A 12,936-nucleotide genomic window follows, 5' to 3' on the forward strand; every position below is an offset into this window, starting at 1 on the left:
AGCAAAGATGAAGCTGTGATGATGAAGATGATAGTGGTCATGGTGGTGGTGATGATGATAAGGATGATGATAAAGAATGGTAAAGTTAAGTGAGTTTAACTGCCATGGGGTTAATAAGAATAGTGACAAATCTGAGAGCCATGTGCTTTCATAGATTAGTCTGATCAGAAAGCTATGACATACGCTGAGAGTCAGAGCAGCTCAGAGTTCTTCCGATAAATACTTGTGAGGTCCTAAGTGTGCGGAAAGCCTATGACTCAGAACACAGGTGAGGTCGCTTTTGGTATCTGGTATCTTACGGGATTGAGGAGATATATGCCCGAAGTTGATTCATCATGAGTAATAGCCTACTTCTGATTTTGTGGCAGACGTGGCGCAATACAGCCATTTAATTCGACGCATCAGATTGCCAGCGAGGAAGACAAGATCGCTGTGTTGGCCTATCGCCTGTCCTCTCAATTAAAGAAAGGAGATGAGAACAATACAACAGCCAGAACAGCTGCAGTAATTAAATAATCATATTACTTGAGAGGGAAAATGCTTAAAACTTTCCGCCTGGTCGTTTTCAATTTTCTGCTCGTTTGGACATGGCCGCATTCCGATTGCCAAACATCTCGTTGGCACATCAATCCTAATTAGGCAATCTGCAGATCGAGGGAGGGAGAGATGAGTGCTTTGCATAATTTAATAATAAACTCACACAGATACAAATTTCCAAACGAATTCATACAATTATCTCTCCCTCCTCCAGGCGAGAAATATTAATGTGATAAGAGCTATAATTCAGGAGATGTGCAGGAGAGCAAAATGGAGAAGAGCTACGAGCATCCTTTTAAAACTGCCGCTCTGGGCAATATGAGCAAAACAAAAAAATATGTGGAGAATCAATTTCCCCTCATGGGTGTATTAGACACAGCCGAGTGCGCGAGCGAGAATCGGTCTCCCCCAACCAGAGTCTCATCTGGTGGCCTGCAACTTGCAGGGCCGACGCAAACTTCCTCTGACGGGTCTGTCGGTGGTCAATAACTTCCAGGGCACTTATTATTTCTGAATAAGTTTCCATTAGAATCAAAGCGAGAAATGGTCATAGGACGGTGATGCAATTTATTTTGTTATCGCTGCTTGCAGGCCTGTATGCCTGTGTGTGTGTTTGGGGGGGGGGCGTGTAAATGCACCTGCATTAGGTTGAACAGTATACTATCCCCTCTGCGTCCATATTAACTTAAAACGCGGCTGAAGGCCTTTGGAATAACTGTCTCATTATGGTTATGTTTTACTTGTAGTCGGACAGGGAGATGTGTCAGTGAGTAAAAGCCTTTAGGAAACTCGTTACATTTTCAAATGAATGAAACAACTGTATCGCTGGCGCATTACCACAAGACACTATTTAGAAGTACTGATGTGCACTGCACTGAGCACGTAAATATTACAATTATGCAGACTCCGTCCCTTTGTCATTAACTATGATAAATACATGCTGCCGTGGTATATGTAATATATCTTAATTATCAAGTAGCAGACATCATAATATGTGCATAATGTCCTTATTTTCTATCTGAAAGCAGCGGCCTTGTGTAAGTCAAGCAGTGGTGATCTCAAGTTAACATTTTTTTCCCCCATCAACGAGGAAGTCTGGTCATAAACAAACTGAACAGCACCAGGGAGACTACATGGGTTTCATCTTACCACATATCAAAGGATCTCGGCTGAGCCTCAAAAGCATGAGTGCTAACAGAAATATGATCAACAATATTGTTTTTCTTTATGGGCTGTAACTGGAGGAAGTGTCGGCATATCTTCTTTCATGAGCAGGTGAGGCCCATCGTTTCAGTTTCAAACAGGTCGTGCACGGTTGTAAGATTTTTTTTAACTACATCCCATTTACTCCATTTTACCATAGTTTATTGTTTATATGTGAACATCTGGATTTGTTGCTATATGTGGAAGCTGACTTGCACCACTTCTGTTTCAAACTGTTTTCCCCCATTATAAATGTGTACAATAACTTCAAATGAAGTACATGATTGTCATCACTTCTTCAGTCTCACTTACAAGAAAACATGCATCTAGTTTATCACTGGCACTCACCTTGCGTTAGTGCAGTCATTGTAGAGAACCTCCAAGTCCTTTCTCGAGATAAGTTTGCAGCGGTTGACTCCAGGCTGGATGGCTCCAAGACCACGAAGAATTCGGACCTGCTCTACATTGCAGACCACCGGTGTTATGTCCAGCCTCTTGAGTTTGGTGTAGACGGTGTGAAGTCCCCCGACCAAGTGTTTCAGGAAGAGGTCAAATGCTTGTGGCAGACAGATGAGCTCCTTCCCGCTGACCGTGAAAGAGGCGAGCCGTGCGCCCATCACCTCCACCATACGGCACTCGTTGTTCTGCGGTGTGTTCTCAACTGGAGACGGTGTCGAATACACCGGTTTAGTCGGTGGGCTGCCAATCGGGATCCCTGGACTGCCGGTGGGTAATAGCTCCGAGCGAAACAGGCTCTGTCCCGAAGTCACAACTGTTGGAGGAGCAGGGAGAGAGGGGGGAGGAGGAGAAGACGACGCCGCAGTTGAAGAGTTACTGCCGGTGGAATTTGACATTTGCGGTGGATGCGTCAGGGAAGGCGAGGGCATCAGCGTTGTCGGTGTGGCCATGGTCTCGTCAATAGCCTCACGAACAAAAAGTTCAAAGTTTAAAGAAACTTACAGAGTACCTATATGTAACAACACGAGTCAGCCTTTGTTTAATGCGAGTTCAATTTGCAGGTGCTTGAAATAGAAAATAGCTATCTCGGACTGCGGCAGGACATGCGCTCGCGTACTTTGAGGACATCGATCCAAGGCTGATGATGTGTTGTAGACCAGGAAAAGATAGAGCCCCTCGCTCTCTTGGATTGCTGCTGAGACAGCGCGTGGAGGTGGAGCCACCGAGATGAAGACTTCAGAGGAGAGAGCGCGCACGTGTGTTCAGAGAATAAAATAGAGGGAAAGGAGCGCACTGGTGCAATTCGCAGCAACCACCACATTAAAGTGTTATCAGCATCAAACTACTAGTCCACAAGGAGACTGTTATGGAAATATATAGGCCTATCAACAAAATAAACATTGATTTTAATATTTGACAATAATAATAATAATAATAATAATAATAATAATAGGCTAATGAGAAATCATTTTAAAATAATATTTTTTTTGTATGTTGCTCTCGAAGTGGGGTTGGTTATCATTAGCCTACATTGAGGTACAGTCGGTTTTAATCTACCATTTGTTTACTGATCCTATATTGTTATAAATAATATTTTTGTTTACAAGTGTTACTCCGTCCACCAATGGTTCTACAAATAGGCCTAAACAAACCAACAACTGCAATTAGGAGATAATCAGTGACTTTAATGGATGGACAGGTGCAATTTGAATGCAAGTCAAGATGGTAAATAAGAAGTCTTCAGTAGTTAATGTCACTGTGCACCTTCAATGTAGGCCAGTGATTAATTCACTTCCGCAGAGTTTGATGAAACAATATTGAAGGCAATTTAAATAAAGCTCATTTAAATGTCAGTGTTCATGGTTAGGGCTTTGCTATAATTGGCTATTTAATTAAAACAATTTTCATGGTCATTAATATAGCCCGCCTCTTGTAGTGCACTGACATATTTTAATTACATGGTATTAACAAAATTGATATGCTTTAGAAAGCATGGGGAACATTTGAATAAGAAATTATTAAGGCAATTAAGCACAGGCCCCTCGTTGACATTAAGAGTATCACAAAACACAATGAACTTTTTTTAAAGGACAGATAACTTTCGCAGTGTGAGGACATCCTTCAGGATTAGATGGCATTGGTGAACCAAACTTCATATAAGCTACGCAATTCCCTCAGAGACTCTCACTCTCGTGTGAAATTGCTTTGTATTGTTTTCGGTGCTGATGAACCCTGGCTTCAAGCAGACCTAGGCACAGCATATAGGCACACGCACAGATACACTGCCCTCTCTTGTGTAAAGTGAGAAGTGCGTGACGCGGACAGGTTTTATTTAACTATAAAACTATAGCCTACGTGTGTAAGTACCCAACACACAGCATCCATGACAATTTATTTTGACTAAATAAATTAACTAACTTGTCTCGTCTCCATATGTCATGCATATATGCCGCGAGCGGCAAAAATAATATGAAAACTCAAAGTCAACAACCACAACGGCGATTGCGCAGTTAGGACATTGGATATTTTGATTGCGTTTTTACGCACGCAGACGTGAACATATAGTGTTCGTGGGCTTGATACTGAGGAGTCAAGAGTGATGGCCACTGATGGAGATGACACAAACACCATGCCTGTGCATTCCTAACCCTCATTAACAGGCTTCTCCGGAGAGACAGGGCATTCATCTAAATTAATATTGTCAAAATTCTCTACACGCAGTCGCGACTGCTATCCATAATAATTAGCGAGAAGTCGTTCGTCTGTGCCGTTCCGGTCTGCTCTTAGGAGGTTGCCGGCTGGATTTAGTTTCTTTGTGACATTTTACACATTTCTGTCCTGTCAGCGGTGTCAGCAATCCTTGTTGTGTGATGACGTGGGAAGAAAAGCGTGGAGCACAATGGGAAAGAATCCAGTATAGGGCAAGGCCATGCATGCAACGCATTAGAGAGTGCTATAGCATATTAAAGTTTAAACAAACATTTTATAAAATGCTGTTGATGGGAGGGTATGTTATAATGCTGAGTGTTAATTGTAAATGGTGAATAGATATCAGACGTCAACAAGGAATGCCCCATGAGTATTAACAATGTAGAGCGCAGCTGTGCTTTTACCTAATTATGAATGTTTCTTGTTTTGACTGCCTTCCTCAAGAGGTTATCATATTAGTTGCTGTATTACTGCATTTTTACTACTAATAGTGCTCCTCCTTCAACAACCTCAGAACACTTACAGACAAGGCCACTACCTGACCTTGTAGCCATTGATCAGGCAGCAGCAATGCCTTCTCATTGTAATGTAAAAGGAACATTTGTTATGATGCACATCCAATGCTGGAACACATTCCCAATCAATGGGGTGACTCTCTCTCTCTCTCTCTCTCTCTCTCTCTCTGTGTGTGTGTCTGTGTGTGTGTGTGTGTGTGTCAGAGACAGAGGAGGGAGGAAGAGAGAGAGAGACAGATGTGCAGACACCTTTAGGTCATTACAATTAGACCTGGGTACTATATTAAAATAAAGATTTATGTTTATGGTTCTTACACATTTGTTGAAGGAAACTTACACTACCATCAATAAACATTAACATTAAAATGAACAGTTTATAGTAAAGTCATATGGCCTAAATTTGATATGCATCAAGATGTGACAATGTTGGTGATGAACCTGATTATCAATGGAGAGCTAGTGTTACCCACGGTCACTGATAAATTGTTCCCACTGTACTATAAACCCCTTTAAAGGCCCACAAGGTGATAACTCAATCACTGAGAGAAAGAGTCCACATTTGACTGTGCTTCTTCCAACACACACCTTCTATTGAGATGATGTTCTCTGATGGATTGGTCATGGCATTCCACAGAAGGCCTTGAGTAGACAACAAAGCTATTGCATAGTGCAATAACTCATGCTAGCAGAAATGTCATGTGGAAACATCTCCTTAAAATGGATGTTAGCTGATGCTTCGGGTACTTGAAAAGTGTGTGGAATTAAATTGGGACAGTGGACCTATTCATTAAATATAAATCGTGTTTGTTTTGTTCATTTGTATGTGTGCATGGAAGATAGAGAAAGAGATTCCCAGGGATAATGAGTGAAATCCTCTGAACCATTTCTCAGGATGACAAATTTCCAAAAAGCCTCCAGCATATTAATCACACATTTCTTTCATTCTTACTCATTCTACAAGGCACGCAATCTCCAAACGTACAGAAATAGAAAAAAACAAGATATGCAAGGTTAGACAGAAAACAATCAGAATAGTCTATAGAAAATACAAGCTTTGAAGTACTAAGATATGACGTGCAGGCTGACCATTGCAGAATAGCTGGCCATGCTTACTTTATGCAGCTATTGCAAGAGAAGTTATTACTAAGATGTAATGTGACTTGTTAAAATGCAGTGGAGGTCCTGTCTTGAGATGCACAGAGTTCCTCCTGTAGTTGTCACACTAATGATCAAAGTCAAGAAGGAGGAAATATCTCTGGAGTAGCAGTAAGAAGGTTGAGATAGGGTTGTGGAAAAAAGTGAGAATTCACATACTTCTTTGAACACTTTTTCTATACGCTTTCCAATATGGCTTTGTGTTCCTTAATTGGCTGAAATTAATCTTAGGGATGTCAATGTCTGATTTGCATTCATTAAAAGTCGACTAAAGAAGTTGAGTTTAATTCCAATCAAATTTGTTTAATTATGCATGGCAAGAGATTCCCTGAAGAGCTCAGAACTCAACTTCAGAAAAGACTGCCTCTTGTTTTTTCCACCAGTTGGTTGTTCAGGGGGTTGATGAAGTGTTAGAGAACGTTCCTGCCTGGTGCCTGGGAGGACACTTCTCAGGATCCTAATAAGTGTCTGCATCTCCTTGGACGATGATAACTTTTTTTTTTAAACGAGTGCCACAGGAGTCAAGCATCATTTGTGGTAAAATGTAATTTCTTGTTCTTTGTCCATACTAACTGGTCCTTTGTAGAGAGATGTGAGAAACATGAGAGATCACTACACTGTTTGTCTGATCACTCGTATGAAAATCTGCTGGTTGCTTTTAGTCTAAGAATGGGGCAATGCAATCAAAATCTATTATTGTTGTTATCACTGACGAAGGGCATCAGATGTTGGATTTCAAGTGCAGGTGTCACACGTACACAGTGTCAAAGATTCACAAACTTACCAATTTAATCTAATGTATTCATTAAGGCAGTGGAGGAAAACATGATAAAACATAAATGTACAGTTCTTGTGTGGCCTTGAAAATGGGGTTTTATCAAAATGAGTCCAAGTAAGACTTTTGGAAACTACTATTTAAGAGCATATCCTTTCATGGTTTGTTTGTCTGGCAAATTTTAAGGAAAGGTATAAAGCTCGATGACGCCCCTTGGCATCAATAACACCATGTAGCGCTTACACTGTATCCAGTTAGTTAAAAAAAACAACTAAAGGGGCCATGATCCTTCCTGATCAAAAGTGTTTGGACAATGTCAGACTTGTCTCCAGTTGTTCCACTTGACAAGCTCAGTTGTGACTTTTTGAGTGCATCTCTGATACAGCATTTAGGCTATAGCAGGTCAGCATAGTTGATCTGTTGACTGTTTGTAGGTTTATGGCATGTCTCGTAGGCAGAGAAAAACTGTTGCTCTCAAACACTGTCCAATTAATCAAAGGAGTCAGTGTACTGATGAAGGAATAGTTTAAATAGACAGATAATGGAAAGTTTGTAATGCATGCTCCCTGTAAAAAGTATTATTAGTATTTTTAAAATTACAGTATTTTATACATGGAGTGAGTACTGTATTTTGTAATGTATTACACTTTATAATTAAAATGAGGGTATTTGATATTTTGTTTTAAAACATATTTTGATGTATTTTTGCCCATCCCTGCCTACACACACATTTGCATACTGAATATCGTTGAGACCATGATGGCATGAAGTAGTCTATTTTGAACTCTTGGTCACAGCTGATAGGCAGGCTTCCCAAATAGTAAAATAAATGCTCTGTAACAGATACAGTATATGATTTCAGTCTGATTTAACCACTCTAGCCTGAACCTCTCCTCTCTCTCCACAGCGTTCCAACACATCGACTTACAGACCTCCTCTAACACTGTTCCAATGAGCCTGCCAAGACCAAATTGGCAGAGTATACTGTATGTGTAAAACAATGCACTATATAGTATACATTATTGTCTTCCTGTTGTACAGTCAATGATTTGAAATGGTTTAGAAAGTACTCAGGGACCAATGAAGAAATCCCGCTTTCCAGTGGGCGTTAAAACCTGACCTTATCTCATCTGCTGTAGGTCAAACGTGTTACCCCCTGTGTAAATGTGAAGTGCTGCTTCGGGCTTAATCACGGTCTGGGAAGGAAGCCCAACATATTTCAAAACCAATCAAAGCACAATGTGACTTACAGCTCTCTCAGAGGCACCTGGCTTTCACTAGTCTGCTGTCTCAGTGTAGAATGGAAAGGAGAAGTTTTTGACCTTCCTCCTCCTCCCCAACAGGGGCCTGGGGGTGGGGGCTATGAAGAGATGCGTGTGTCTGTCACGATGTCCTATAGGCCTATAGAGTGGGGGGGGGGGGGGGGGGGATTATGACTTAGAGCATCATTCACAATGTAAAACAACCTATTCTTATTGTAGAAGATATCCGTCTTTCAGTAGACTACATGCCACACTTATTTTATGAAAGTTTTAATAGTGGTGGTGCGTTCGAGTAGTCGTTCTCTAAAGTAATGTGATGGCATACGGTTGATGTGTGATGGCAGAACGCCGCTGGTCGTGTCACCACCAGCGTCTCATCCTCTCACGCCTGCGGAGGAAAATTGGGATCAAATCAAATTCATGAGGCATAAATATCAACCTGTCCGTTCAAATTAAAACCAGAGACTTCACAACTGGTTACACTATGAAGTGTTTAGAGGCAACGGGTCATTTTCCCCTGGAGGCTGGGGAAATGGAAATGTCCCAACTCGTCTGCGGCGGCAATTCACTGACAGTGATGTTTAGCTCTTAACAGCGCAGATGATTCGAATGAGCACAAGGTGAGGGGAAGCGGATGCCCCATGCGCCCGCCATAATGGGAATAGATTATGCACACGCGGGTGGAGAGATTGGTCGCTCGACCTTCAGCGCACTAATTGAAACAAGTACTGGGACTCAGCGGTGGAGTAATCAACTAAAACAGAGGATCATTAATCATCATAAATAGTGCTGTCACAACAAGACCACTGGCATTAGCTGGGCCTTTGTTTTTCCTTTGGAGACAGCGGAGTCGTCCGCACAGGTGTAGTCAAGAGTTTGAGGTGGTATTTAAACAACCTCGCCGCTCAAAGGCAAGGTGTCAGACAGGTAGCCTGATGGAAACACCTGCAATCTCAGAAGATTTTGGAAATTAGGCCATAGATAGTTCATCTTCGTCAAGAATAGATTATTCTGTCTAAGAGGCCCTTTGCCCAGCTCTGAAAAAAAGTTGCTCATAAATGCATTGTACTAGATCCCCGGTTTTTTGTGGAAACAAATTCACTTTGGTCATATAAAATGTTATAGTTTGGCCTTCTAATGGTGTACGTTAATTAGACAGGGTACAACAGCTGTTCTCATCAAGCATGCAATGCATTCATAGTTTTACATTACATTATTAACAGCAAAAGAACTGGAGGGTGCTCCTTATTCAGTGATTTTGATGAAGTCAAGATGTTATCCACAAGAGAGCAATGACACACAAAGCCTATAACCATCTGATGACATTCCATGCAAAAAATTCATTCATTCATTATATACTCAGACACAAAATTCCAATTTAATAACAATATTTCATTATCATAAACTAAAACACAAGGGAGTAAACACCCTCTAAAGGTTGACACCATCATAGATCTACTTCCCCTCACTGTTCGTCAGTCAGTTGACTAATTAATTAAAGCAATTACAGGCAACATATTTCATAATTACACATCAAGGTAGGAATACTTAATTCTTATCTAGGTCTGATGATTTTGGAAGTTAACCAAAGTCACTAAAGAACATTTTAAGTTGATACTTTATCCAAGTCTCATCACACAGTGATTCAGTTTGTACTTATACTTATGTTTACCATTTCTGCTGTAAGTGCATGTTGTGTGTGATGTCTGTATGCTACTGAGACCCTTGAATTTCTCCATGGAGATCAATAAAGTATCCATCTATCTTGTAAATCTGATAAAGTGAAGACACACTTTGGACTTAATCAAGGCCATTGGTTGAAGTATAAAAAGCTTAGCCTCATCTTTTTCAGTCACTTGAGCGGTTAACCAAAGCCGATGATTAAAGAGCTCTCTTAAAAATGCCTGTATTTCGGAGCATTTGCCACCGTGCTTGTCTGGTGGTGGCACCCGGGGGAGAACAACAACAGAACAGAAAAGAAACTGATGAGCGGGCCCTTATGAGTGATGTCACTGTCACCAGGGCAACCTTTCCTGCACTAATTCAGCTTGAGAGATACACTACCCCCGCTGCTGTGCATCATTAGGCAGGTTCATGGGCAGACATGCCTGATTCACTTTAGCTGATGACACCTGTCACCGCGCCAGGAGTCCATAATCACTCTCAACACCCTCGTACATCTCAGAGAATGGACTAAAGAGGGGGAGAGTGACAGTACCAACCTTTTACTGTGGCATTCAGTCCCATCGGTCAAAAGAGAAGGTACCCCCTTTCTGCATTGTGTGGACACAAAGGTAACATAGGAGTACAGTCAAGGGTTGTCAGTGACCATATGGACACAAAGCAGAGCTTAGCTGATAGAAAAGGATTGAGTGTTCAGTGTGCTTCGTTGCCAAGACAAATCTCAACATTCAGTTGGCCTGACGTCCATGAGCATCCTTCAAGTTAAAAATAAGTGCAGCACCAAGCCTTTATTCTAAAACCACTTTGAAGACAGCAATGAATAAAGTGGGCAAATTCACCACCTGGTGTTAGAAACTGGTTTGACTGACTTTCTCTGCGTTGGCGTGTATATTGCAATGAGGGCCAGAAGGCCTCCCATTACAGAATCATTAACACAACGATCCAAGCTCACCACAGGAACTGCATATTACATATTACTGCAGAGAAACAAGGACACAACAACCTCTCTCCTCCTTAAAGCACAGCTGGAAGTCCGGCAATCTGTCCAAGGAGAAAAACAGACTCCTGAACATCAGCCACAAAACACAGCAAATATTGGGCCTAATACACAGTCTACACACATGGAGGGCGCTAATGTGAAATTCACATTTATGCTATGACTTTTCTCCACCTATACCATGTTATAATTACATGCCACAACTTTTTAGTGATTTTGTTAAAGGTAAACATCATCAAACATCTCACATTGTGCAGACAATCGTGTGTAAGAGTACAGGCTTACATGGGTATTGATGAATTAATTTCAATACATCCCATTATTCTACCAAGCAAGCCAACCTGCATTTAAAAAAAAAAATAGACCAAAAAGCAATGGGTTAAATGTCAAAGTAAATTTAATACACATAGAAAGTTTCAAATATGTACAAAGTCTGTCATATATATATATATACACAAGCCGAAGGCGCAGGTTTTTTGAAAATTAAGGGATAGAGGTAAAATACCAAAAACATTAACTTAATCACACAAGGGTCATGTGCAGCGGGCTTTCAGATGATCCATGATGGAGTCTGGGTTCCTTAATTAGTGCTGTTTTCAGTAGCCTGACAAGACAATGTAGCAGAGGAAATATTAGAATGAAAAATGACAAATTAACCGTTATTAAAAGTTGGACTGTATATCCAGTCTAAATGAAATGTGAAATGCAGCCAGATATCTAGCGCATGTAGGCTACATAACTACTGGCCCCTGTCAAATATGATGTGCGTCTAACTCTACTCTAGAGCAACAAATTAATCTCACCTTCAAGTTATCTGATGCTTTCCGGAGCTCCTTGATGACAGAGGACAATGCTTCTGGATTGATGCCCTGCTCACACAGCCGTACACATATAGACAGTGACTCCATATCCAGGCCTGTGTTCAATAGGCGTGATATCTCCAGCAGTACTGAGAGTGGAATAAGCAAGGTTACACAAAACATAAATATTTACCTACAACTACAGAATTAAGAGATGGTCTGCACACCAAATGGCCTTTGGGGATGTGTGTGGCCTCTCACTGGCATCATTTGAAAATACAGAAATGCACTGATTTGGAAATTCTGGGCCAATATACCAATGTTATTTGTTTATTTACTTCGTAGTTGTTATTCATCATTATACCCCTTTAGTGGAAAGGAAAATAAAGATATTAAAAAATAACTATTATATATATTATTATTATTTATATATTAAAGGCAAACATCAGTCGATGTAGCCTACCAGGGCATCCCTTCACAGACAATCACAGAAACACTGAATGCTGCCTTGAGCAAACACTCAAACACACGCAACAGTAAAAATGTGCGTTAAAAATACTGTTATTCCTTTATTTATTTGTGCAACTTCGACCATACACCACAAATTACAGATTCACCAACTGTGTACCATGCATCCACTAATGTTAACGTCAATAATGCATGGATAACATAGTTAGCGTTTGTCCTAGCTGGTTCAGCAAACGTTTTCATATAGGTACACCAAACGTCTTCCACATGCAAATATCAACTACTGAAAATAGTTGCGTGTGTATTAGGACCACTGTCGTCCTGAAAATGAAAACAAATGATCATAGAAATAACGATAACGTAAGCTAACTGGTTAGCCATTGCATTAGCATGTTTGCGATAGCAAACTCAGCGAACAAGGCGCAATGCAGCTATATCTGTGACATTTCCTTTTTAACCAAAATACATTGAGATTTCATCTCACCGTCCATTGTTTCCCGAACAGCATTCATGTTTGCATTTGTAGCACTAGCCATTGTCAATGTTTATAACAGAGAAATGTCCAAAACGCAAACTTGATAGCTAGCTATCTAGCTAACGTTAGCTACCAGAGCTGACTGTGAACCATAGATGGCTTACACTGCTGGCTTACTGCTTGACAACGTAACCACATCAAGTCTCTGGTCTGTTTTAATGTAACGAGATTCTTTGATTCTAATAAATAACAGTGATTGCTTCAGAAACTTAGTCTTAGAATTTGAGTTTCGAGAATCACTTAGAAAGCCACATTAGCTAAGACAGCTAAAATGCATGAAGGATGACAAAGCTTTCAAATGTCTGAGAGGAAATACGTCACCTTTGTCTACATACGATT

At 40.7% G+C, this 12,936-nt stretch overlaps 2 protein-coding genes across 4 annotated transcripts in view; both read right to left on the reverse strand.

Moving 5' to 3' along the window:
- Nucleotides 1–2,886, reverse strand: part of dachc (dachshund c) — a 39,959-nt gene extending 37,073 nt beyond the window's left edge. For 2 of the 3 annotated variants that reach the window (XM_042081565.1, XM_042081563.1), the window contains exon 1: nucleotides 2,089–2,884. In XM_042081565.1, the coding sequence (XP_041937499.1) occupies nucleotides 2,089–2,648 (560 nt within the window). In that variant the 5' untranslated portion in view covers nucleotides 2,649–2,884. Of the gene's footprint in view, nucleotides 1–2,088 lie in introns of all 3 variants that reach the window. The other variant, XM_042081564.1, reaches the window with a different exon arrangement.
- An 8,287-nt stretch (nucleotides 2,887–11,173) lies between these two features.
- Nucleotides 11,174–12,905, reverse strand: mzt1 (mitotic spindle organizing protein 1). The gene is made up of 3 exons (XM_042081618.1): nucleotides 12,547–12,905; nucleotides 11,598–11,743; nucleotides 11,174–11,398 (listed from the first exon to the last, which is right to left on the reverse strand). The coding sequence occupies exons 1-3, from the start codon at nucleotides 12,596–12,598 to the stop codon at nucleotides 11,375–11,377; spliced, it is 222 nt and encodes a 73-aa protein (XP_041937552.1). The 5' UTR covers nucleotides 12,599–12,905; the 3' UTR covers nucleotides 11,174–11,374.
- Between the last annotated feature and the right edge of the window lie 31 nt (nucleotides 12,906–12,936).

The sequence above is a fragment of the Alosa sapidissima genome, chromosome 23, assembly GCF_018492685.1.
Source record: "Alosa sapidissima isolate fAloSap1 chromosome 23, fAloSap1.pri, whole genome shotgun sequence".
In the NCBI taxonomy this organism is placed as follows: Eukaryota; Metazoa; Chordata; class Actinopteri; order Clupeiformes; family Clupeidae; genus Alosa; species Alosa sapidissima.

What these genes read in the sequence shown, in the direction of transcription:
- mzt1 (XM_042081618.1), bottom strand. Translation starts at nt 12,598, where the DNA reads ATGGCTAGTGCTACAAATGCAAACATGAATGCTGTTCGGGAAACAATG. An exon ending in TGTTCGGGAAACAATGGACG is followed by an intron (nt 11,744 to 12,546) that starts GTGAGATGAAAT and finishes TTCCACTCTCAG; the next exon opens with TACTGCTGGAGATATCACGC. An exon ending in AAGCATCAGATAACTTGAAG is followed by an intron (nt 11,399 to 11,597) that starts GTGAGATTAATT and finishes TTGTCTTGTCAG; the next exon opens with GCTACTGAAAACAGCACTAA.